We start from the raw sequence: 26,535 nt of genomic DNA on the forward strand, positions 1-26,535 counted from the left end.
GGGTCAGTTTTGCCCTGGGGAAATACAAACCCTTCTGAGAAACCCTCAAGGAGTAAAAAAAATTGTGGAGGGGGGGGGTCTCAAAAGATGTATCATTCCACCTTCAGCCAAAAGAAAAATATGAATTAGAGAGAAAAGAAGAAACAAAGAAAATATAAACGCAGTGGCAGGCAGCTGATGATGAAGTAGTGGAGAAAGCCCCTCCTTAGGAATCTAGAGCCACTCGTAGCCAATTACAAGGGAAAAAGGAGGGGAAAAAAAAAAGGAGCGACTAGATACCATGTCTCTGTTGCTAACTATATCAACTCCCTTAATAACCATCTATATCATCACCTACATATGGCTTTTACATCTAACACACTATGGGGTATGTTTTCATCTCGAAGATCAGGGAGATAAGTACTAAGATGAAAATGTGATACTTTGAACAGCTCCAGTTTTAGTGTACGAGCCAGAAGGATTCCACCGACATACACACACACAAAAATAACCCCACAAACGATAAGGCTGTGACAAACCTGACAAAAGCCGGGAAATTCAAAGTCATTTCCCAAGATGGTTCACTTTTTTTGTCACTGTCCTGTGTTATTTGAATCTAGATTTGTATGAATCGCTCTCTCTCCAACAAACATGCATTTTAACAAATGCAATGAAAGACATATGGGAGGAATTTTTGGTGGCTTTTTTTTCTCCCCCCTGCTGTCAGATCTTTTCTTCTCGCCTTACCCTGGGCCTCCCAAAGAACTAGTAGGCTATCACGAATGCCAAGCAGGAAAATCGTGATTAATTGAGAGGGCAGGCAATTTTTATTCAAATCTAAATAAAATCTAGAGCTGATAGAAAATGAATTGCCAGCGTCCCCTTCCATTCAGGGAAATTTCATCCAAAGACTCATTTCTATTTTATGTAACCCAAAATCGAAAAGTTATTTTTGGCAGCTAAAATATGTGAAAACAAAACATAGTTCCTAGTTCTTTGCCATGTCACGTTTGGACAAAAAATATGAAAGGAAAGCAGATAATTTCAACTGCAAAGTCCCACATTTCACTGAAGGCACTGATTTACATTTTTCAGTCAGTCCTTAGAAATCTAAAAATATCCCCAACAAGAAAAATCCCCCATCTTAATTCACTTGAGCAGATAAACAGATCTGTTTAAAAAGTTCCCGTCCATACCAAGTCTTACACTAGGAATATAGAGCATTTCAGATCTCAAAAAAATAAGGTGAGACAAAACTCCTTCCATGCTTTCCAAGTCCTTGGTAAAACAACCATGGCAATCTCCTTTCCTGCGTATTTCTTCAGGACACCTCCACCAGTTACTTTCGGTGGCTTGCCAGTGGGGGAACCAGTAGTGTATGTGAAACACACTAAAAATCCCAAAATACTAATTTGTCGGTAAAAGGTTAAACAGAGCAGATAATCATTTAAAATCTGCAAACTGTGTCTCGGAATGAAATCTCTGCCCCTGATCTGCAAAGGCCAGGGTTATCTTCACAAAAATAAAAAGTGCAATGAGCTCAAAGAAGCACAAACTCAGAACGAAGCAAGAGGAAAAATACTGATTAATATTTTTCCAATTATTCTAACAGAACTGATGTTAAGGACCTGACCTCCCTCTCAAATATCTCTGTGTACTTGAAGCACATCTAGCGTATCTTTTACTGAACAAATTTTTTAAATATTCACCTACTTCCAATTGACAGTGCTGGTACGATTGAAGTAGTCCACCAAAGCGATAACCAAGAAGTTACATGAAATTTTGTCAAGTTAGTATTTTAAATTTCAATGATCTGACAACACACAGCTGAGTTTGAAGGTGGCAAACTAGGAAAGGCAAGTGTTGAACTCATTATAGACATCCAGTGAAAAACCAGACTTGTTGATCTTGGTTACAACTGAGTAACGCGGAGCAAGACAGGGCTCTAATGAGGAGCTTGGACAAGTGGCATTGTCCGATGGATTCTGGGAAAAAACTGACATGATGTCAGTTATGACATCAGGTATGCACATGAAAAATTGTCCTCAAAATGAGGTATGCTAGGTGACAGAAGTCACTACCCACCAATAATAAAGGCAAGCTGTTGTAAACTACACGCTCAGGGATGTCCTTGTTTTCAGTTCACTGCTCCTATCTGCATCTTCCTCCTCCCGTACGTAGTTGAGCGCTTTTCAAATCTCATGCTTGAAATTTGTTACCACTGATTTATACAGAAAGGAACCACACGTGGTTCGTAAGCCACAACTATTCAAGCTGGTTTTTCCCTTTTTTTTAGATGATCAAAAATTAGCTCACTTCTCCTGCTGATGCTAAGAGTAATTTGGAATTGGAGGATGCTCAGAATACTTACAAGTACGTGGCAGGCTTTTCTCCAGTATACATACATCCAAATTTGATGGTAAAAGAAGGAAAAAGCCCATTCAATGCAGCTATAGGTGCTATACAGCTAGTTTCCTTTGTTTTACTTACAATCTGTCAAACAAATATGACCTTTTAAATATCACTGAATATTCCCAGATTACAATTTTAAGCTGCCCATATTCTTAACGGTGTTTCGTTCTCTCCTTCTCTGAAAACCCCCTCGCCACTTTGACTTGCACCTCAATCAGATTGAGTGCATTTGAAGGTGAAAGCTCTTGGAACAGCTCTTTTAGGAGAACCACCCCTCCCCACCACCTTCTTCATCCCTTTGGACATGAGGTTGCTGATGAAATGCTTTGCCATGCTAAATCCTGATGAGTTCAGCACGTGCAAGATAGTGCTGGGCTGAGCAGAAGAGGAGCAGGGAGGAGCAGAAGAGCCAGGGCAAGAAGGAGAAGCAGGGGGCGAGAGCATCTTGCAAAGAGTTGCAGAAAAAGAGAGAAAAGTTTACACCTTTTCTATTCTTTAAAAGCTTTTTTTTTTCCTATTCTGTATATAAAATTGAATCCTGTGATGGGTCTGACAGGCTTCCCAGAGCCACCCAAATTATTACTTCAGTGTTTGGCTCTCAAATACAAAATACACCATAGTAAGTTATTAGACTCCTGGACTGGAAAACTTACGATGAGACTCTCCCTCCCTGTTTTCTTCTACAACAGAAAAGATGTGATATTCCACGCTCTCCAAATATCTTGAAAGAGTGACTCATATTTATCCTCTCATCTGCTCTTTAAGCAGTAAGACTGGAAGAGCTAAAATCCTCGGGGGCAGGAATTTAGCTGAGTTTGCCTGAGCAATTTGACCATCTTCAGAGCCTCCTCCAGACAGAAGTCAGCACTGGGACTCCAATGCTCTGGGAAAAGGCAACATCAGCTTCCTTCTGAAACACGAAATGAGATCTTCTTGGGCAAAAACTCCAGCATCTAAAGAGCATTTTGCCTCATCTATTGCTCTGGGATGGGAACGTTAAAAAAAGGACTTAAAAACTTCAGCCTGAGACCAAAGGGCCAGAAGGCTGGTGGCACACAGCTGCTGCTGGTACTACCGCTGCCGATTAACATACAACAAGGCAGAAATTCCCTGGTGAAACAAAGTGCTGGGATGAAGTGCTAAAAAGGCAGAGAGCTCTAGAAAGAGGAAGAATGAGACTTCTGAAGTGGAAGATTGATGGCTCTTGAATAGAGCTGAGGGACAGCAACATCTCATATTCCTTTGCTCCCAAACATCTGGCTTTGTGAAGATGCAAACTACGTAAGCTTTCCACAGGAGCGCTGGTGTTTGTGATGCTAAGTGCTCCAGGGGTAAGGACTTGCCCAGGCAAGGCAGAAAGGGAGAGAAGGAAATAAAGCAAAGCCTGGCAGAAAAAGCAGCGGGCTGAGGTTCACCTCATGTGCATGTTTATATTTTAAGATACATCGCTTTGGAAATATCTCAAATTTTTCAAAAGGAAAGATGGTGGACTTAAAATTAGGAAGACCAAATGGCAAGAAAAGTCAAAGAGGGTCTAAATCATCTCCAAGAATGCGAACAATTAAGAGAGGTTCCAGCTGAGATTCCAAAATCACTCCCCCCCAAAAAGCTACACAACCAAGCGCTGAGTGTTGCCAAAAAGGGCAGTCCCACCCTGCCCTCTCTCAGCAACATGTTCTTGGCACATCCCTTCTGCTGGCACCGTGCACGCGTGGCCAGCTTGACCCGTGAAGCAATCTGGATGAAAAACAACCTGGCTGAAAGGCGGGGGGGGGAAAGTGCTGCTTTCTTGCACAATCATTTTCCTGATTAAACATCCAGCTTGGCTGCATAAATCCTGGGGTACGTGCAAGACTGGGGAGAGAAACACACCTTGGGGACAGTGCAGGCTCTGGGCAGAGCCGAAACGGATCACGGATACATCGAAAGGACATGCGTGGGTGTGGGAAGTCGTCTGCAGTGAAGGGATTGCACGTTCCCACTCTGCCTGGGTGACCACTTAGCAGGGTCTGGGAAAATGCCACCCACAGCTGTAGAGAGAGACTGGAGCAGGAATCGCTAACGCTCCCCTTGCGGTCTGCGCACAGACAGCAGCGAGTACTTCAAATGAGCTAAATATACATTCTAGGTCACTTGAAGACCCCGTCCTTCTCGTACACAGCACAGCATCTTATATGCCTTTTACTTGTACTATATCAAAGCTTTGGTGTAAATCTGAATGACTGCCAGGTCAATATGAAAGAACTCTAATAAATAAGAGTCTTTGGGCTGTATATGTTAAAATACCAGCCAAACCAACATTTTCCCTTGTTTATCACCTGCTGGATTACTAGCCAGTGGGATGTAAAGACCTTAATTTATCCACGTTGCTATTATTTCTCTCTGTCTGTGAAAAGTCCCTGTGAAATCTCTCTTTGGGATCTCCCTCCAGCAGGCCAACAAGCTGTTTTGATAGCATCTCAGTCCTGGTGCTCAAAGCCTGGTCCGGCCAGGGCTCACATCCCTGCCTGCTGAACCGCCGGGGACAGGGCAGCTGCCTTTGATCTTCATCCATCTCCTATGGACGGCATGCGAATATCTGACGGTTTTCAAAAGAAGCAATTAAAATCATGTGAAGAACATTTTGATGTATGGAAAAATCTTTTTTATTTTAAATGGCTGTTAATGTGCTAACCACCTTCCCTTCAAGCCTTCTGAGGATGAGGCAGGGGATAATAGGTTTGTTTGGTGGATGACTGAATCGGCTAAATTGCTAACTATACAGATAGCAAATTAGTCATGCAAAAGCACTTGCACTTCCAAATCAATGTTCATTTTAAAGTTAACTGGGATGTTAGAATAGCTTAGACCTGCAGTCAAAATTCTGAACAGAAAGTCTTAAAAAAAAAATTATACCCAAAGAAAAATAAATGAATATTTTTCCATTTTAAGCACATGTAAAAATCACAAGAAAAGTTCTGACTTTCAAATATCAAAGAAATGAAAATGCACAAGTTCTCAATCTTTCTGCTTCTACAACTAATTGCTTTAGAGCAAGAGTACTTCCTTTCTGTGGCTTTGTTGCAAACCCCTGGAACTAAAGAGCACCAGAATAATGACCTCAGCTGGGGTTAGTGAGGTGAACCGCAGCTCAAAGTATTCTTGAGAACACTTTCCTGAACACTAAGTATATGTTTTAAAAAAGTAAAAAAAGGGAAAGAAACACAAAGGGGAGAAAAAAAAAATCCCAAATCAGTTTTCTAGTATCCAGATATAATGGGCAATGACTTTGGTTTCTTCTGACAAGTAACCACCAAAAAACCAAACCAAAAAAACACTGATCAAGCTCTACCTCTTTGAAAATATTACCATGGCACACATGCCCTCTCCATGAAAAACAGGAGGAAAAAGGAAGTAACGGATGTCAAACAGCAAACTTCTTTTGCTTCAAAGGAAAGTACAGACATGCTGACATTTAAAGTGGCATGTGAAACAACAAGGGGAAAAAATTAGGATGCATCTGACATAGTACATATTAAGTATGAATTAACATAAAATAAGTCCGATTAAGCAAACTCCATAATGAAGAAGAAACGTTCAAACAACATGTGGAATGTAATACCGGAAAAGACAAAAGCCCATGGCGGGTGTTCACCTAAGTCTTGGCCAAGAAGTAGTCTTGGCCAAGAAAAGGTCCATTTTCTGAAGCCAAGAGGCCGTACTTACTCTGTGCTTCGCAGTCCACGCAGTGGGAATTGCCTCTGATGTTCCTTATGGACTGAAGGGCCATGGCCTCGTTCTGACTCGTCAGGCGGGACTGCGTAGATTTAAAGAAATGCATAAGCCACAAATAAGAACCCAATAAAAAGGGTTAGGTGACACACTGTCAGCTGAACAAACAGCAAAACCCAAAGCTTAGACCAAGGTTGAATGAACGTGATCATGGAACCCAAGTCCTTGGGTTGCCTCTCAAGAAATACTGATCCTTTGGCATCTCCAAGTACTGCAAGTCCACGCCTGCCAAGCAGGGGCTCCTCTTTCCTCCCGTGTTTCTGACAGCTCAGGATTTCTCCCACGGCTCTCTCCAGCCTGCCCACTACTCCCAGTGTTTTGGGGTGTCCAGTCTGGGTTCTAACAAGTGGGGAGACTGTGCAGAGGAAAACCCAGTTTCAAAATGAACCCTGCTATTCACAAGTAAAGTGGTCACAGTGTAGGTTTACTTCTTGAGATAAATTAGATAAGAATATGATTTTATAAAATCAATTTCTTTTATTGATGCTTATGCTTTTGCTAATGAAGACTAAGGGATGGTTTGCAAAAGCAACTGAAACCTTTTTATCATCAAAAGGTCAGATTTAATCAGACGGCTCCCATTTAAATTTTCTACACGATGACCTGCCAATGACCTCCTCTACTTGGACCTGGAGAGACTGTCACGATGTACAAGTAGTTCAGCTCTACCCAACCAAACTGTTTTGTGGGCTTTCTGAGAAGAAAATTGTTAGCTGTACCAAATAATGCACTCTTTGCAACAAATTGATTTAAACAGGATGAGGACCAGGTCTTAAGTATGGCCATGTGGAGATATGTCCTCCTGATCTATCAACAGGACACCTACTAAACCTGCCCAACTAACTACACTTTGCTATTCCAGCTAGTTCTTCTGACATGTTTTGAGACCTCAGTAATACTTTAGAGAAAAAAAAAAACCTCTCTGAATATTGTAGCGGGTTGAATATATAACCCAAAAAGCTCCCTGTACACGCATAATCTTATCAACGGATTCTCCCTTTCAAAAGAATATTTAATATGCACAAAGGCCAATCTTCTCTGTGGGTACCGCAGAGTAAATGTTACCAGCCACACTTTATCCTCTTTTGTATTAGTATTTTTATGTAGGTGTTAGTGCACACATTTCCTCTATTTTGCTCCCTTAACGCACATAGTCGAATGCGTAAATCCATGAAAGGAAAAAAAAACAAAACATATAAGCAGTCATTTTTCTCTACCTCAGAAACACGTATTGGAAATAAATAATTTTTTTAAACAAAATGGGAAGTAAATTATATTATGATGATGATAATTACTGGTGTCTGATCTACTCTGGTAGATCAGGGCAATGAAAACAGGCATTCATTTCAAAATACGAGTCTCCTCCTTGCAATATAAAATCATTAAAGACATCTGTTAAGTGGATAATGTTAAAGGATCTATAGGTCTGAAAAATTACTCCTCACTTCTCTCCCTCCACTACCACTCCACACCTTGCTCTCTAGTTGTGAAGTGTTTGCAAGCACAGAGACTCAAGAAGCAGATGTTCTCTTGCCCTTCCAAAAACAAGCAATGGCTGAAGAAGTCTCAGGTTTTAAACATGTATTTATTTATTTTGACAGGAAAGGAGAACAAATTACTTCTGTCATCATATAAAAGCATTGCAAGGTAGAAGGCCTGTACCTCTCAGACAACGGTCATCTTCCTCCAAAAAGCTTTGATGAACTGTTTCTGGATTAGCTTTCTGTTATATTAGTTAAGGCAGAAAACCATAAAAATTTAATTCAGTGTAATTAAAGAAAAGAAAAATTGTGCATATGCTTTGTAAAGCAACAGACACAAATAAGCAATAGCTTAATTTCGATTTCTGTGATTTGTATTACTTCATCACGGCAGAGTCCTATGGCTGAATGCTACCCCACATTTCTGGTTAGGCCAACCAGAACACGTAGTTAAATTTTGCCATGCAGGAGCTTAGTAGATTTAACTAGAGATTTGACTAGTAAATATGGTAGTTTTTGGGTCTGCCTCCACTCTTCTCCAAGACAGGCTTTTCCTCAAGGGCCTTCCGCAGACCTCTAACCCGAAACAAACCCGCAGCTGCCGCAGTGAGTACGCTGCCCAACAACTCAGCAGGGGGAGTCCATGACCTAGCCCCAAGCTTCAGTCGCAATTTTAAAGAGCAATACTGAAGGCAAAACAGATAATCCAGGAGCTCCATCAATTCAACTGCTGTAAAAAATAAACTGTAAAACAGGCTACAGCATCAGCTGTCTTGAAATATGAGATATACAGGAAGCTCTAACGCTGCTCTGTCGTGTGCGTAATACATGCATGTTTCTAGGAGGCCAGGTTTAAAATTCAGAGTTCTTGATTTTGCTTTCATCTTAACGATCATCCACCCATTTCTTATTTTCAGTATTACTCTGTGCACCGTACCTTGTTCTTGCTGCTCTCACATGACTGTAAACTGGCCAAGATCTGACTCTCTATGGCTTGTACCCACGCATCTCTTTCTTCATATGTGGTAGCTTCAAAGTGCCAAGTCTGGCCGGTGAGAGAGACAATGATAAACTCAAAGTTTTCTTCTTGTTCTGAAAAAAACACGCAAGAGGAAGAAAAGTTTTAAGTCGATAGCTAGGCTCAAACAATCCCGTCTGATGAGCATTTCTGCAACGTAACAAGCAAACGCAGGTCTGGACATGGGAGGTTTGAGGCTAGATATAGCCAACTACCTTGCAATTGCACAACGCACCAGAAAACGACTTGTGGATCCACTGCTTCTTCTCTCCAAATGTTATGCAGATAAAGTACTGTTTTGGGTAAATATTCAGTTCCTGTGTCCGTTTGTGAGTTTGGTATCGGGTCTATACCTTTCTCGAACACAAAGTGGCTAACAAGCATTACTTAGATTTAAACCTGAGGTGCTAAGAGCTACAGAATGTAAAAACCGAAGTGCGTCGCAAAATAACTTAAAAGATGACTGGACTATAAAGAGCTGACAATACAGAAAGTTTCACCATTTACCCTCTTCCTTCAAGCAGTTTTTTACATGCACAGATATATTAAAAGTGGATGTGTACATTTTCTTGTCTACAGCATAAATACACTGGGTTATAATACAGGATTAAAATCAGTTCAACCTATTCAACATTCACATTCAACATGGGAGATGAGAAAATGATCTGAGAAGCTAGCAGAAAGGGTCAACGAAATATCCTTAGGGCTACTAGAGTATAAGGACAAGTATTCAGGCCAGAGGACCGCAGCATATGAAAATACCAGCAGAAGTGAACTAAATGGACACATACTCTAACGACACATGGGACACCAAAGTCAAATTAAAAAGATCAAGGAAGCTGAAAGAGAGCGAGTGGAATTGGGAAGGGCATGCATGAAGCATGAAAGGAACAGAATAATAGAGCACAAAGTTCTGGTGAACATCAGCCATAATGGACTTTAGAAAGAGCATTTACATTCGCTTGTCTGCTAATGACTTATTATATATTCAGAGCCATGAAACTCCCGCATTACCTTGTCATCCACAGGCACGCAAAGATAAGTGACAAATCTAGCACTAGCTTTAAAGACAGAACTGCTGCTCACTGGCAGTCATTTTTCTCAACCTATGGGACAACTGGTTTTCCATGCTAGCAAGGCCAGTGCTTACGCTGCTTTAATGATGCCCTCCAAAATAGCAAACGGTTACTTTGCACCTTGAGGTGAGAATTAACACGGAGGTGAAGGTTATTTCCAGGTGCATGAGCTGCATGAAGCAGCAGTTTTACTAAAAAAAAAAAAAAAATAGCGTGTGGGATAAGCGGGAAAAGAAAGATAAGAGAAACGATGCAACTGTACAACTATAACTGCTTTTCACTTTAGCAACACTGTGTCAAAAACAAACAGGTAGACTCATTATCCAAAATGCTATGATTAAATCATGGAAAAAGCCACATTTATCAAACAGAGCTTTCAAGAGTTTGTGAGGAAGATGTAAGAGGAATTACTCAACAATAAAGGAAATTACGTTCAGTCCTGTGCGCTGTCTCTTGTGGGACAACACAGTTACGGTCTTCTACATACGTAGAAGCAGTATGGCATATGGTCCGTGGGGAGGGTACAGGCAAACGCAGAGTAATGCATATGTTGGCGAGAACAGGGAACGACAGTGAAGGAAGAGAACATGAAAAACTGAATCCCACCTGAAGCAGCCCCCTGCAGAGTCTAATTCAGGAAATTCATCATTCTTCGGCTTCTCGATGGCTTCTAAGCGATAAAACTTTGTACTCCTGAAGTCTTACTAAAGGAGGATTTCCAAATGATGGTCACTACATGTTCAGAAAATCCTTCTATATAAATTACTCAGTGCGGGTGGTACTGAGACATGCGTATTGTTACGGCCGGGATCCTGCAATATGCAGTAACAAGGGCCCTTTTCAGCCTCTCTCCATCTTCCGCACCTCACGCCCTTCTCCCTCAGCCCCTCCCTTCTCCAGCCACAGCTCTGCTCCAGGCTGCATCGTATTTTCCCTGCACCTCTCTCCCCTGACCATCCACCATGCCACTTCTACGTAAACCAAAGGCTCGGTATAAGCTGAAGGAGCTGCCTACTAGAGAAAATAGTCATCTTGCCACCTCCAGTTAAAAATCCCCCACACCTCCTGTTCAAGCAGGGAGGAGGCCCCGTAGGGGCGCAAAGACACAGAAGAGCACCACGAGAGAGGAGACTTCTCCAGCGCATAACAACTCAACAAGTATACGTGGTATATAACTAATACTCAACAAGTACATATGGTGTATCTTTAAAGAGTCTCTCTGCACTAACCCTGTATCAGTTCATCCCAGCATTTCAGTACTAGGTGACTTTCCAGCATTACAATTCCACACCTTAAAAGAAATATATACAATCAAGATGCAGCGTCATTGAATCCTCCTATCTCCTAGTTGCCAATAATCCTGATCATATACATGAAGCTGGTTTGCCCAAGAAGGGCTTATGAGAAATAAACTCTGCAATTCAGCCAGCGTCCCGTTTAAAAGCGAGGTTGAAATACCGTCTTCACAGCGGTACCTCTGCAAGCTTTGTTTTCCAGAAATGCTACACAAAGTTATTCCCCTGCTTACGGGAGACCTATGGCAGAGGACACAAACCCGGCTATTCAGGCAACACCTCCAGCCATTTCCCGTGGTTGCTCTTTTACACGCCGCGTCTCCTTTTCCCCAAGGAGAGGCTCCCGTGTTTCATCTCCTGACCTTTTCTGCTGTGACCAGCTGACGCTGTGACAAAAGCTGTAAAGACCTTGCACGGCCTTTGTGGCTCGGGATCGCCAAGTCCACGTAACATGCCGGTGAGTATGTCCCGGGTCGGCCGGTTACAAGGGCTGCGGTGTGTTTTAAGGCTGGGCTGGAAGGACATTTTCCGTTCATCAGTAAGTTAGCTGAAAACTTGGTCATCGGCTGATGATACATTAAGAACATACAAGTTTGCACTCTCTTACATCCGATGAAGCTTCAGATTTACTCCCTAAAAAGCTCAAGCGAAAAGCAACTGTGCCAGTTGAAGACGTGTTCAGTAACACATTTTCTGCTTAAATACACCAAATTTTTTTTTGTAAGCACAACTGTGAAACAAAGCAGCAACGCCTGCTCCGCGTCACCCACAGGGCAATGCCTACCAAAGACGAGTAGCGACCGTGTACGTCCTTCATCACCGCATACACGAACAGGAAAATCTAGGCAGCAGAATGAAATTGTTCAGTTTTACTCTTCAGAAAAATTATAGGTTATGCTATTTAAATCCCTGTGAGCCCAATCACAAAATTTTATTAAACAGTTTTCCATGTTTAACAGTTATTCATAGAAAGGTCCACTATAATAGTATTTTAGCACCATCAACCTGTCGAAATCAACCTGCCCAATTACTCCAAACTACATTAATAACACCGGATATTACACTAATTGTGTCCAGTTTCTATGCAGACGAGGTCCCGCGGGGCTAATTTTGCATCCTCAGGGGCAAGCAACTCAGCCATCAACCTGATTTCACTAGGAATCCCTCCTCATTACACAAGTCCAGGCTGTCAAACTTTTTTTTTAAAAAAAGGTTAATGGGCCAATCAGTCATCAATTATTTCCTGGAAGGCCAGCAGACAAAGGGTTAAAGTGCGAAGAACCAGCTGCAACTGATTTCCATTTGGAAGTTATTATCAACAGGAGATGTCTAAAATGTTGTTGTTGTTGTTTGTTTTGCTTTTTTTTTTTTTAAGTGGGAAGGGGTGGCTAGGATGGGAAATGAGCTGAAACTGTAAGATTATGATGATATAGAACCTAAAGCATAAGTAATTTTTTTTTTTTTTTGTAAGAGGACCAGTGGCAGTGGGCATGCAATCAGTGAATTTTAGGAAAACCACTACACCACTTCCAAGAAGCTACACGGTACCACCGTTTATGCTGCATATACTGTTTTCGCCATTACCTTTTCATAGTAAAGTTACTGCATTTAACTCAAGTTAACATTTATTTTGCTCTGCCAGAAGACAGACATTGCTACAGCCCACCCATTTACGGAAAACAAGATATACAATTTCTTAGAAGCAAGGGAAAACAAACATTTAGGCATGGTCTCACTGCATTCCCGTACCAATGCCTGTGTTTATGGTATGTAACAGAGATCAGATTTAGAGAACTACGCTGAAAATAACTACAGGATACAATTAGTCTATAACTTGTTCCAGAGAACTCAATTAAGTCTACTGAAATGTAGGGAAAACACATGTCCAGAAGCAGTTACGCCTCTTGGTATCCCGTAAGAGCGGTTCTAAATGGTGTGCATATATCAGTTTGTTCATTTCCACTTTCCACATCTTTTATTCTCAATATTAAGAATTGCATAAATAGCCACCGACACCTTGTACCAGTGGTGGGTAACCACAAGCACAGTTTGAAGTCAACAGAAGACAGAGGTCCCTTTCCACCAGGCACTCTACAGACAGAAATTACACCCATCCCAACAGTTTGCTTTTAAACAAAAAAGTATTTCTATTTTTCCATGGGTATAAAACAAAGACTTGCCAGGCTTAAGGCATTTCTCATAGGCATACATGAATATTTTGCCAGAATCACGAATAAAATCGGATCTTCTGGCTTCCAGGCCAACCAGCCTCTCTCACTAGGTGCCAGATTGTGCATTTGCGTCTTTGCCCAAGGTAGTTGTCATCAGAGGATCCTGGTGCTGCTGCTAATTAATAGTAACTCACCGTGCACGTCTGGTGGATGATGCCACTCACACAGGAAACACTTTCCAGAAACAAGAAGTCAAATGCAGAACCAGAAGATTCTCAACGGTGTATTTCAAACACCCGTGCAGCATATTCAAGAGTTGAGGTTACAGCTTAAACCTAGTCAAGCCTGCCTCAAGTAACACTGAGACCTATTTAAACTCCCTTTTTATCACGCCCTTCTCCCTCTCTCAAAAATCGCTTCTGCTCAAGCACCCTTCCTTAATAACCCTTCATCTTGTCAAAAGGATGAGAATGAAAAACTGCCGAGGTGCCCTAGCAATCAACATTAGATGTTTACAATATACAATTTGTTTACAACAAAGGCGCCTGTTATTTACGTACTAGATAATGTTAACTATCCTTACCTTTTGTCACTTAGTGTAAATTATCCCTGCAAGTTGGAAGATAAGTATGTTTATTAGCAGCCTCAATTAAGGAAATATTTGTGCCATGTCCCACTGGGCATGACTATGCTAATACTTCTCTCCCCTTTCCAAACCCAATGTCTAAATCTAATTAGTTTTGAAAATCAACCCTATCAGGACAATATAGCTCTGCTATCGGTTGCCCACAGCTCTTGATAAAGGTTGTGTTCCACTGGAAGAATTTTTCAGCGGTACTGTTTTATATCGCTACCCATGAGTGACAAACTGGTGATGAAAGGTCGGTTTCTAGCTCAAGGGACTAAGACCCCCCCCCGCCGTATGTACTTGTTGTTTTATTTGGATGCCAAGACAACACGGTTTGAAGAAATCCATCAAGTAATTTTAAAATTCAGTTCATAAAATATGTGAGTCTCCACTTGCAGGAGGTGTTTCTTAATATGTTCCAAGCCTGCGGTTTACTTTTTAAATTATACATGTTTCAAAGCTGAAGAGCTTGCTTAACTGAGAGGCGTTGCAAAGCCGAGTCTATTGGGCAGAGCTTATCTCGGGTGCTCTGAACAGCCTCCCCCTCCATCTGCCACGGTTAGCAAAAGCGAACTTTCTGCGAAGGCACAGCACCACGGCAGCAACGGCATCACTAACTTTTAAGCAAACGGTAGTTTGGGAGTTAATGAATATGCAGAAGAAGAGTTTTCCATGAGAGCCTGGCAACTGAGATGCAGCACTGTTTAACACATCACATATGTAACCATGAAGAGTGGAAAAAACGAGGATTTAATATCTTTATGCACGTTAAACCATAGCATGCAGAGCACAGCCATTTAATTTTGTAAAGATACTCCTTTCCGCTGTGCTGCAAAAGCTGTTGATATGGGAAAAATAATTCTGTATTTTAACAACACTGCTATGCTAGCAGGTACAAGCGACTCCAGCTTGTCTTAAAACCAGAGCGGGGGCTGTTTTAAGTATAACACGCTGATATTACATACTTTCCCCCTAGAGAATCAAAGGATTGCTTAAAGCCTGGCCGCCTGCAATAAGGAGCAGGTGGGACTTTTTCACTTGTCAGTGGCTCCCTGCAGAAAAAAAACAAAATCTGAAAACTACGAGTTTTAGCCAAACTCTAAAATTAAAGAAAGTAAAGTTTCCTGCAATCCTACAAAACTGATGAAGGAACAGCAGCGGACATAGTTGTGCAACGTCCTGCTTCTCCCTGCCCTCAGAAGTTGGAGTTCTTCAGCTGTGATCTTACACCCAGCCACCTCTGAAGATCCTGCCCTTCCTCGCTCCTCTGCGAGCAGGACAGACACATCAGAAATGCAGTATTTTTGCATTATAGCCAAGAGAGAGGAGCCACATTCAGGGAGGACTCCCAGCTTTGCACGGTGCACAGCAAGAGGTGACCCTGTGTAAGCTCAAGAGACCCACCATGCTGAGGACCATCCATCTACCTGCTTCTACCAAGCATCTAACGAAACAATTGCAGCACCTGAGCTGCAGATTTCTCCATCTTAATCAGAGATTTTGCTACCTGGAAGCATACAGAATACCTAAATAATAGGACCGGCACGAAAAATTATTGGAGAGGCTTCTTTCTAGATCAAGCTTCCAAAAATGGGACCATACACAATGGGAATATTTTTGGTTTGTAAAAAGGTGTAAGTGCAATTGAGCAAGCACGTGCTAAAGACTAAAGCAGATTTGTTATTCTGGACTGTCATTTCCTATCACTGTTCTCTTTTTTGAAGGCATAATTATCTAAACATGTGGCTTTTAATACTTATAATGCTCATTAACTCGACATTTGCATGTCTCACCATTCCAGCTTTCACACAAAGGCTTAAGGTACCAGCTCAAAGATGCAAAGCCTTGGAGAACATTGAATGCTCAGTTTTTAGTGGGGATAAATCTTCCAAAAAAAGATAAATTTGCCTAATTTCAGAATTCCGTTTTGATGATATGTCTCAAAAGTCTTTAGACCATGGCCATCAGGAAAACGTTCCCATATGTTTATCCAAGGTGCCTTTGATACTTAGTTTTGATCAGTAAGACAAAAGATTCCTCAAACTAGACAGGCCCTAAAGAATGAAATCTTTTTCTGTAAAACACAAGGGAATTCTTCATACTTGTTTCCCTGTTGCAATTTAATAACAGGTAGATCTAAAATCACAAGCTTCTTAAGGAGTAAACCTGTAACAACAAACATGCCCGCACACTGATTAGAAGCAAAATCTGGCTGGGAGATAAAAAACAGCAAATACATACAAAATTACAAATCATTAAAAACTATCGAGTTCATTTCCTATTAAACGGAATAAAAAAAACCAAACCCAAACTTACTAATGTCCAACAATCATTTTCTCTCATTTCATATTTTGCACTTCATACTTGAAAAGAGAACAAAAGGATCAAAATAGACAGTTTTGCAACTGTTGCTCTGAAAGGTAATAATTTTACATTTACACTGAAAAATAAAACCAAATTACAATTAAAAAAGCTTCCTTAACAAGCTGCAGTAAAATCACACTTTTGTTTCCTACGTACACTTTGTTTGGCAGCGAGAGCAAGGCATCCGACAGCAATACAGCAGTAATTGTGCAAAAAAAAGGACGGTGATATAAATCACCAAAGGTTAATGATCAGGATGTGAACAGAGGGACTTGTTTACAGAAATAGCATGCAATTTAAAATTTACAAGAGATTTAATGCCACCGCTTGGCAATCACTAAAATCAACAGCCCAGAAAACAGTGACATTAAGAAAAATATTACAGTTATAATCATTCCAAAATAAGTCAATTAGTGTTAGGGCATGCGCTTGCGATTACTTGACCCATTTGGTTTGCACTTAAGTGAAGAAAAAAAAAAATCCCCCTCCCTTATACCGAGATTACTGAGTTGTGACCTATTTTGCATTCCCTATTTCTTACACCATCCCTCTCTTACGTGCTGTTGGGGATGGTGGCGGAGGTTGGTGTGTTTTTTTTTTCTCTCCTTGCCTGGCTTCCAAGTAATTCTGACCTTTGACATTTGTAATAATAAAAAAAAAGAAGGAAGTTTATAATTGTGTTGTTCAAATGAAGGTGGAGGGGGGAAAAAAAAAATAAAATTCAATGTGCTATTATACAAAAGGCATGACGGCTGTCTTCGGTGGAAAAAAAGCAATGTAAGTCAATTTGTGAACTTTGGCACCAGGTGACCTTTAGAAATACAACAATATACAGAATTTACAAGCAAGAGTAGCACATGCAAATGACCCGGCACTGTCTCGCCTTTGGATTAGAGCTGCAAAGAGCATTATGGAGAAGGCTTGCACAAAACAAATTAAGACTGTTACTTAAATGTCACGGCACACTATTGTATTTGGCTACAGATCATTACACCTGATACTAACACTTTTAAAAACTGTAATAACTTGGGAAATATTACATTGAGTGCCCACATGTAGAAAGGGAATATATATATATATAAAAAAAAAAAAAAGAAGAAAATGGGTTCTTGAAGTAATTTAAACATCACCACTCCACGACTAGAGGGAAAGGTCAAAATTTAAGTAAGCTGAAAGGAACATGAATGGCAAAATAAAACGCACAAACAAAAAGATGAAAAGACCAACTGGAATGACTCTGCAAACACGAGATGAAAGCACGCATGCTTTGGGCAAATTTGATTTCCATGCCCGCACTGGGTAAGGGAGAGACGCGAGGAGGACGATTTTTGGAAAAGCGGGTTAAAAAAAGGGGTAAGAGAGGAGGTGTTCATCTAAAACGGGTGGGTTTGTTACCTTCGGTGTTGGTGCTGCTGCTGCTGTATATATTTCGCAGGCTACCAACACGGTTTAGTTTCCAAGCTTTGCGTTTGGCTGCGTCCAGAGAGCAGAAGGGGAAGAGAAAAAAAAGAGAATAAAAATAAAGAAAAAGGAGGAGAAAAAATAAATGAAAAAGGGGAGAAAAGAAACATCAAAATAGCATGTGAATACAAGCACAAGCCTGTTAACACGTGAAGAGCTACACACAGAAAACGCACACAGGACTACACAGCCTCTCCAATCCACGGACGATACGGAAAGCCTCTTATTGAGGGTGATTCTGTAAGTCCCTACAACATGACACGATTTGACAAGATTAAATGGATCTGCTATTGGAATAGACAAAACCAGACCAGTGGAAGGAAAAAAATGCAGGAAGAATTTGTACAGAGCATACAAGACTAGACAAAACAGCTAGTGCAAAATGCGATTTAGTTAATAACAAAACACAGCCAGACAAGAGCTCCTTTTCCTCCAAAAGCCCGTATTTGATCACTTGGTGCCTGTAGTTCACCTTTAAAACACCTTTTAAAGTTGAGGTGATGATATAAAGGCCTTAAATCCTCACAACAACAAAGCGTGTTATTTGTAGCACTGAGCTTAGAAGCATTACTTAATTATTTTGAAGAGTGTCAAGTAGACATTGATGCAAATGATGTTTGTGGTCCTCCCCTCCTCCCCCAGGCAAATCGCTGCAAAATCAAAGTGTTTATTTGGAAAGTAAAAAAATGTATATTCTTTATATAAGAGGCAACACCCTCGCTTTATTAGAATTGCCCCAAACTTTGAGATTCCCTGAGTTCCCAGCTGCCGTTTTACAATTAGCAGAAAGTATTGCTCAAAAGCACTCCATTCCCATGCTCATTAGGAAAGAGCACATTTTCCCGTTCTTTAAAATCGACGTGTTTTGCCTCAAGAGTGAATTCACAGCGTGAGAAGTACGTTCAATCAACACCACGTTTAGCCTGAGTTTCGCCAGACAGAAACCGTGTGAAACACCCGAGCACACCATGACACCGCTGGCACCTAACAGCGACTGGAATAACAGAGATGTCCCCTCTTCTTCTCCCACGGACATGGGGTCAGTGACAAATGGAAGAGCATCCAGACCTCCTTCTGAGCCGCCTTTCTCAGCCCGTCACCCAGCCCTCCTGCCCACAGACAGTGGAGAGCTTTGAGTTTGGGTGTGAGGCTTCTAAAAAGGACAGCATCAGTTACATTAATTATAATTAATTTCTAAGATGTGTTTGAAAATGGAAGTCTTCCACTCCCATTCAGCTCAGAGGCTGTTATGAAGAAACTCATATGGTAAATCTGGAGTAAGACCGTTCTCCCCCTCACCACAGATGCTCCTCACCCTTTAGGATGACGTGAACACTGGACAACGTAGCGAGCACTGTGATACCTGTGATACAACCACTTCAAAATTTTCTTTCTGTATTTACGAGGGAACTTTTTTAATGCCTCATGAAACTCAGACCAAATGGCTGCTTCCACAGAGAAGGAACAGTGATGTGAAGTCATTCCAATGTTTAACAAAAAGCTTGATTTTCAGCTAAAGAGCTAAGGCTGGAAGAGAAATGCCTAAACACTCTAGACTGTTAAGCTATATACTGTTTTAATAAAGCCACCTGCAGGCTTTAGTGCTATATACTCAAAGGGAAAACGGAGGACTGGATGTCTGAGTGACATCCTTTAGAATGCATCTTGCCGAAATGAAAATAGATAGCACTATCCGGAAGGCTAAGTTAGATCTATCTAAAAATTAAAGTTCATCAAAACTAAAAATATCTTAATTGTGTGCATCCTTCAATATGAAAAAATCTTCAGTTTTAAGACATGTTTAACAAGTCCCAGCAGGTACCAGCAACTAGGGAGGCACAATTTCCCCAGCTGAAAACTTGTTTTTCCTGAAAAAAATTTACATATAAATAGGCAAAATCGAGGTTTGGCACCCCTCAGAAAGGGAGGACCATCTCCAGTACACGAAGACCCTTTCCCAGTCCCTTTTCATTTTTCACACTTTAATGGCATGTTCGAGTACGACTGCATGAGTAGGAAGTGAACTCGCAGCCTGGTTTTCTATTAACCTATTGATGAAATAATCCATTTTAATGTGTTAAGTGTCATGCCTTTTTCTTCTCTTTAAACAAATGGACATTTTTGCAGTGATGCTGAGGTCCTGATACATCCGAGTGTGTCCTTTAGCATTGATCAGGCTCCAGCCTGCTCTCTCCTGGTGCTCTGCTGTCTTTGAGGATTCAATAATATTATCATCAGCAGGGTTTGGATACTGCCAAGCGCAGCCTCCGCGCGGTGACTGATGTGCGTGCGAACACCGGGGCCCAGCTTAGCCATCCTACCTTGCCTGCCTTCAAAATTACATACACACATTTTTGTCACCTACCAACGTGACCTTAATGGGCACTGACGGTCATTATTTCCCTGGTTTGTCTGTGACTTATATCCCAGGATATTCAGTCCGTCCGGTCTGGCTTCACTTGCCTGTTCAAAAGGTAATTCAACAAAAGCTCTTGTTGCCAGCTCTGGATATCTGTATCTATATATGTAGTATATATACACTTAAACAAACAAATAAACCCCAACTGGTTTCCAATAAAAAGCTATAAGAAAGACTTCATTATTTACCAGCAAAAAGCTCCCTAATTAGAAAGATCTTTAAGGTAGATTGAAACAATTTCCGGAAGCCCGTTTTCTTCCAAAAAGACATTAAGAAGTGTCTCTAACTAGAGATACTAGAAAAGCCCAGACAAACACCTCTCTGAAATGTCAAATATCTGGAACGAAGTTAACTATTTCCCAGAAGACACCGGGTATTTAATTTAGCTCGTACCGAAATGGCAACTAATATTCTGCCTAGTGTGTTGTGCTAGCACAATCTGAATGACTAATGTATTTTAATAATGTTTCAAGAAAATCTTTTATTAACTTTGACACTTGCCCTGATCTCTGGCTTCACTGCCGACAGAAAAACAACACCTCGCAGCAATCAAAGCAGTCCCCCCATCCCGACCACGGTGTAGGCACGGAGTAGCAGCACCGTTTCTGCTCTTATCCAAGCTCATTAACTCAGAAATTTAGATTGCCAAGATTAAACTCCTATCTTCGCTGGGCAAATTAATTTGTGCATCCTAACGCTCAACCTGGACTAGCACAAGAAGTCATTATCTGTCACCCAATGGCACAGAGCTCGGCTTTTAACAACCCTGCAAAACAATGCCAGGATCGTTGCAACGTTCGACGCTGTGCAAGCCATCGCCCGGCCATTCCTCCCAGAAGTGACCACGGGAAGAAATCGCAAAGCACCAAACCATGAAAGCTTTGACTCTCGGAGCTTGAGATGCGGTTTTTTAAGATGAAGGGTTAAAATGATTTCTTGAGTTCTTGCAAGGAAGCTGCTTTCAATGGTATCATCTATGATGGGATGCATCACTTATGCAGCACACATGTACGGGGGTATCCTGTTCAGATACACCAGCTAAGGATCTGGGAATCTACCAGATTGATTTGTAAGGAGGAAAGAATGACGCGCTTCTATGTAACTATGTCAAGTGTTACAACGGGCCATACGTATATTAGTTTTTTTATAGCAGGAGCTAGTCCTTAGGTAGGACAGAGGTCAGCAATTGTTCAATCATACCAGAAAAATATTTAGCTGCTAGCTGAAAATGCTGTAAAAGAATCACACGCGTGTCCGCTCAGCCCTAGAAAGGCACACACCAACCTGGGGAGTGAATTTTCCCTTCTCAGTAACATAGAAACTAGAAAAGCATTCCTGTCTTCCACCAAAACATCGCCTGCAGTGCCTGGCAATGCTGCTCCACGTTTGGAAACAAGTAATTCCTGGGTTTCCATATGCCTGACAAACAAGCACAGTTGCTTGCTTGTTTAATCAAACTGCCTGGGTTTGTTTTTTTTTTAATGTCATCCTAAATTTCATCATAATTTTTATGACAAAGGAATGATATTGCAATTGCAAACTTTTGCTGCGGTAAAACTCTGCAGTTCCTGCATCCAGGCGGGAGGACTGGATGAGCCTGTTTCCTTCCCCACCAAAGGGGTTATGGTGGGCATATAACCACAGCCTCTCCAGAAGCCCTCCCGTTTCCCTCCTTCACTCCTCCTACTTTACTTATCCAAGACGCTCTTGCAACTTTTTCATTTTTTAATACCAGCATTGTGTTTCAGGGATACTTGAAATGTGGTAGCTCAGACTTTTACAAAGTACCTTGCCACCTCTCCACCTAAACGCTAAAAAAAGCCCAGCTCAGTGCAACAGTATAAGCCAAAACCCTTGCTATTGTTCATTCAGGCCTCACCTAGGACTACTTATAAGCAAAAAAAACCCAAAACCAAAATCCAAGAATAAAGATTTCCCAGGTGTTGCCCCTGACCTGCATTTTGCCTCAAGAATTCACAGAAGCCCTGGCCAGGTCAGACGTGTCCTGGTGTCAGGAGATGAGCCTGGCCGTCAGCACCCACAGACCCTGCACTGAATTAAGACCCAGGAGATGAAATATTCTAGGCTGAACACTTGCTCGAGCCACTTAGAAAAGTGTCCTTTTGCATCATTTCTATCAGCAAACGCAGTTTCTCTGGTTGCACACTCCTTGCCTACAGCTGGGAGGTGGACACAGCCCTGCAAAGCAGCACGCCAAAACGCGTACAGCTACTTGGCGCTTCACAAGGGCTGATAAATATTTTTCGATGGATGTGCTCTCTATAAAATAGGGCTATCGTACCAGTGATCTGTTGTTTCCGAGGGGGTTGTGTTACCCATGTCGGCTGTCAAGTTTTCTTCAGCTCTGCACACAACATTATAAGAAAGTCAATTCAAGGTGTTGGCACGTAACCCTCGTTCTAGCCTCAAAACCATCGTGCTGGCGCACCGAGTCCTGCTGAACAAAGCCCTGCCATCTCAGGGAAGCGGCAAGGCAAACTTCTCACACGTATCACTTCTGCAAACGTAACTCAGCCTGAAGAGTCTTGAAATGGGACAGGTTGTGTTTCCAAGAACCATAAATGCCTTTTTTCCCCCCTCACTCTGCCACTGGTGCCAGACAAACGCCCTGCCACGGAAGGGTGCTGAGAAGCACCCACCCCATGCGACACGGGCACCAGAAAACAGCCTGGAGACAGGGTGGTTTCTAAGACCACTGGGCAAAAGTGAGTAGTTACAGACAAACTGCAGGCAAAGGAGCGTTGCAGCTCACCAAGCAATGTCCTGGGCATCTAGATACCTAAAAATTGCTAACGGTGCAGGCCTTCCGGAGTTGATCTCGATTCAGTAAACACAACTTTCCAGAAAATACACTTTGACCTCTTCTGGAGTTAAGGTAAACAAGGCTCCTACTCTTTTTTTGTTCCAAACAAACTTTTTCTGCTTGTTTATTTTTAAAATACATTACTCCCACCAATCTGTCCTTCTGTTTCACGAACCACATGAGAACCATACGGCTTCCAGATCTACATCTTGGACCTTTAAAACCCCATACAAATCTGGAAGGGTGTCGTGGTTTAACCTGGCAGGCAGCCAAATACCACGCAGCCGCTCGCTCACTCCCCCCCGCCCCCCCAGTGGGACAGGGAGAGAATCGGAAGGGTAAGAGTGAGAAAAACTCGTGGGTTGAGATAAAGACAGTTTAATAGAACAGAAAAAGGGAAAATAATAATGATAATGATAAAATATACAAAATGAGTGATGCACAATGCAATTGCTCACCACCCGCGCTGACCGATAACCAAGTAGCGAATCGGTACTTCCTGGATCACGCCTACCCTTCATATACTGAGCATGACGTCACATGGTATGGAATACCCCATTAGCCAGCTGGGCTGGCTGTCCTGATTATGTTCCCTCCCATCTTGTGTACCCAGCTCAGTCAGTAGGCACGGGAGCTGTCCTTGGACTAGGAGGGCACTTAGCAACAACTGAAAACATCAGTGCGTTATCAACATTCTCCTCGTACTAAATCCAAAACACAGCACTAGGAAGAAATTTAACCCTATCCCAGCCGAAATCGGGACAAAGGGTCAGAAGTGTTTACTACTGTGGCTTTCCTATGAAGAGCTTAACGAACTACTGAAATCAAACATGACTTAGGACACTTGTGGTTCCATGTGAAGAAATGTTACAGACTGGTCATTGCAAACAGAGAAAAGATCCATGGCTGTAGAGCTCATAGAGCATGGGAGTCGTGAAGGTCCTTGCCATGACTCTGCAGGTACTGACTGCACTCACTGTGCTTGACCAGAGGCAATTCCACTGTTATTTCAGTTTTCCAGGTCCTTATCTGCAATTTTTCAGTTTGTAAGGCAGAGACGGTAATGCACGCACTCTGAAGTGGAAGCTATACAGGTTATTTAATGGCTGTACAAGTCTTGAATCCAAACACCACTGAAAGAGAGCAGCACTAAAAACTGAATCCAAACAGAAGATACCTAAATCTAGTGGGAGATGATTACATGTTAGGTCTCTGTCTGTTACAGTAAGCCCCGATGATAAAACGGTGGCAACAGCTCGCCGTTTCCGCTGAAGCTCTGGGAGGACATCCAGCTGTATCTGGAGACACCGGCAAGGCTCCGTTTGCTGATGCTTTTGAGTACTCCACTTTGTGAGCTGAACTATAGTCACTTAACATACGTGCTGTATGTAAAATAAGCTTGCTTATTTGTTTTGAACATGTCGATCTTAAAGTGAGAGTAGGTATGTTGGTATATGAAAAAGAAAACTAGGCTTCGGTACAGCCTTTTGTTAAGATATGGAGTAACTGGGAATCAATTAAACCTAATGACTCCCAATTACCACATATCTTTGTATTTGTTCAGGCAATAACTCTACATCTGCGACCAACCCCTTGCAGACAGAGTTTCTCTGTTTGCTTTCTTTAATAGGGATGCTATTTATTCTGTGTTAATGAATCTACTTTTCCTGTCTAGTTTAGCTAGGTGTTGTAGTAAATATGTTTACCACCACTATGACCACACAGCATTATTTCTAAAAGCAGTAGATGCTGTTAGAAATACTCACCCATGTGTGCGCCTGAGGATACATCTGTTTGATACCTATGAAGTTCTCTAAGGACGCTGAAGATACTATACTCATCAAAACACCAGATTAACCCCCTTCAACTTGCTCAAATTCAGTTCTTTATACACTTTGATAAGCAGAAATATGCTTTTACTCTTAGGAGAGTCTTAGTATCTACACTCTCACCCTAAAAAATCTTCCTCCACTGCTGTACTGAGAAACTACAGACGTGTTAATGTCACCTCTGGTCTCCATGTGACAGAGTTCTTTGTTGATTAGATAAATAGTCCTCAGATAGCTGATTAAAAAATGATGTAGCCGTTAGGTTGTGTGTCCAAGCCTTGTCAGCCATGTTGGATGTTAAAGTGTGCATGAATTACATCCCTGGAGTGTGCTGAACAGTGCTGATTAAATGAGGCACGCCACAGCCCTCAGCATCAATTATCAGAAATAATAGGATCTTTTCACCTACGCTGGAGGAAGGGGGCTGGGGCTGGAGTCAGCGTGCCACTCGTTTCGCAGAACATCTCATCATCAGCTGCACAAAATAAATAACACTGCCCATTCACCTAAGGACGTTTGTTTATTTATTCTTATTGTGCAACAATTAAAGACTGAGAAGATGTATGAGGAAAAACCTTCTCCCATAGCATAGGCCAGGGCAACATTTTTCATATAATACCTGTGCAACATCTATCTAGAAAAATAGGGGTATATAAGGTCTGGATGAGAGGCAAACTTGAGCATCAGAGGGGTATTTAAGGACAAACTCCGGGACCATCTAGTTGCCACCCCACTGGGGAAAGGATTCTGCCCTCCAGCCCTCCTCCTGTTCTTTTTCAACTCGCTCTGCATCACGCGTGGTTTCATCAGGGGCTGTAAAATGGCAGATTGGGGATTCTTCTTTCTTGTTGGTCAGCAGAACAGTGATTTGCTCAACCAGACCATGCTCCTACATAAGAGGCTTGAGATTATATCATTAAGATAGAACCCAGGACGTCCTTACACCGTGTAAACTTGTTTCTGTGACCGCGAGGGGGCTTGACACTGTCTGTTTTACCCTATCTGGAAGCAGCAATGACAAAAATTCCTCAAAAAGGGTTAAAAAAAAGGACCAGGCATATATACTATATGACATTTAGAAATTAAAATAATCTGGATACAATGTGTTTCTAGATCTGACCAACACTAAATTTTAAAATAATAAAAAAAAAAACCACAAAGGGCAAGGATCTCATAAATATGTACACTACTTTTCTATAATTCCTAACAAATGCATACAGCATATCTATTAGATTTCTGAAGTAAAACACCTTTGAACACTTGAACGTGACTCTAAAGTTTCCAAACACTGCCGTTCAGTGCATTGGTGTTAACAGGACATACATCCCAACAGACCAAAAAAACGGAGCTGAAATACAGAAGATTTAATTGCTGCCAGTTATTCCATAAACATTTGATAGTAATAGCCCTTAATACATCCTTTTTGGACACCGGAATACTCAGAAAAACAAGCTGCTGGGCACCAAAGGAAATTACTGAAGTGCTGAGTTACAAGAGTTGCTAGCCCAAACACAAGTAAAACTTTATGTGTCATATTAAAAAAAAGGCCAATCCTCCCCCCTAAAACTGAAATCCTTTCCAGTGCTCTATTTTAAACTCACAAAACACTCTAAAAGTAATACTTCAAATCACATTAATAGTTAATTACCTTTGGCTTAGATTCAGCTTTGAACATTTCAATTGAAGGAAAAAAAATGAAAACACATTCATACTTCCACTCATGACAGGGAAAAAAGTTACTTTAATTAAACATTTCTAAAAAATGTTTTTAATTCTTTTTTTTTCCTCTGTAAGATTTCTCCACTGA

At 41.5% G+C, this 26,535-nt stretch overlaps 1 protein-coding gene across 3 annotated transcripts in view; it reads right to left on the minus strand.

Moving 5' to 3' along the window:
* AGAP1 (ArfGAP with GTPase domain, ankyrin repeat and PH domain 1) overlaps window positions 1-26,535 on the minus strand; it is a 392,680-nt gene that overhangs the window by 45,009 nt on the left and 321,136 nt on the right. For all 3 annotated transcript variants that reach the window (XM_075153786.1, XM_075153785.1, XM_075153787.1), the window contains 2 exons: window positions 8,581-8,735; window positions 6,097-6,187 (listed from right to left, as the gene is read on the minus strand). In XM_075153786.1, the coding sequence (XP_075009887.1) occupies window positions 6,097-6,187; window positions 8,581-8,735 (246 nt within the window). The remainder of the gene's footprint in view (window positions 1-6,096; window positions 6,188-8,580; window positions 8,736-26,535) is intronic.

The sequence above is a fragment of the Calonectris borealis genome, chromosome 6 (assembly GCF_964195595.1).
Source record: "Calonectris borealis chromosome 6, bCalBor7.hap1.2, whole genome shotgun sequence".
NCBI lineage: Eukaryota > Metazoa > Chordata > Aves > Procellariiformes > Procellariidae > Calonectris > Calonectris borealis.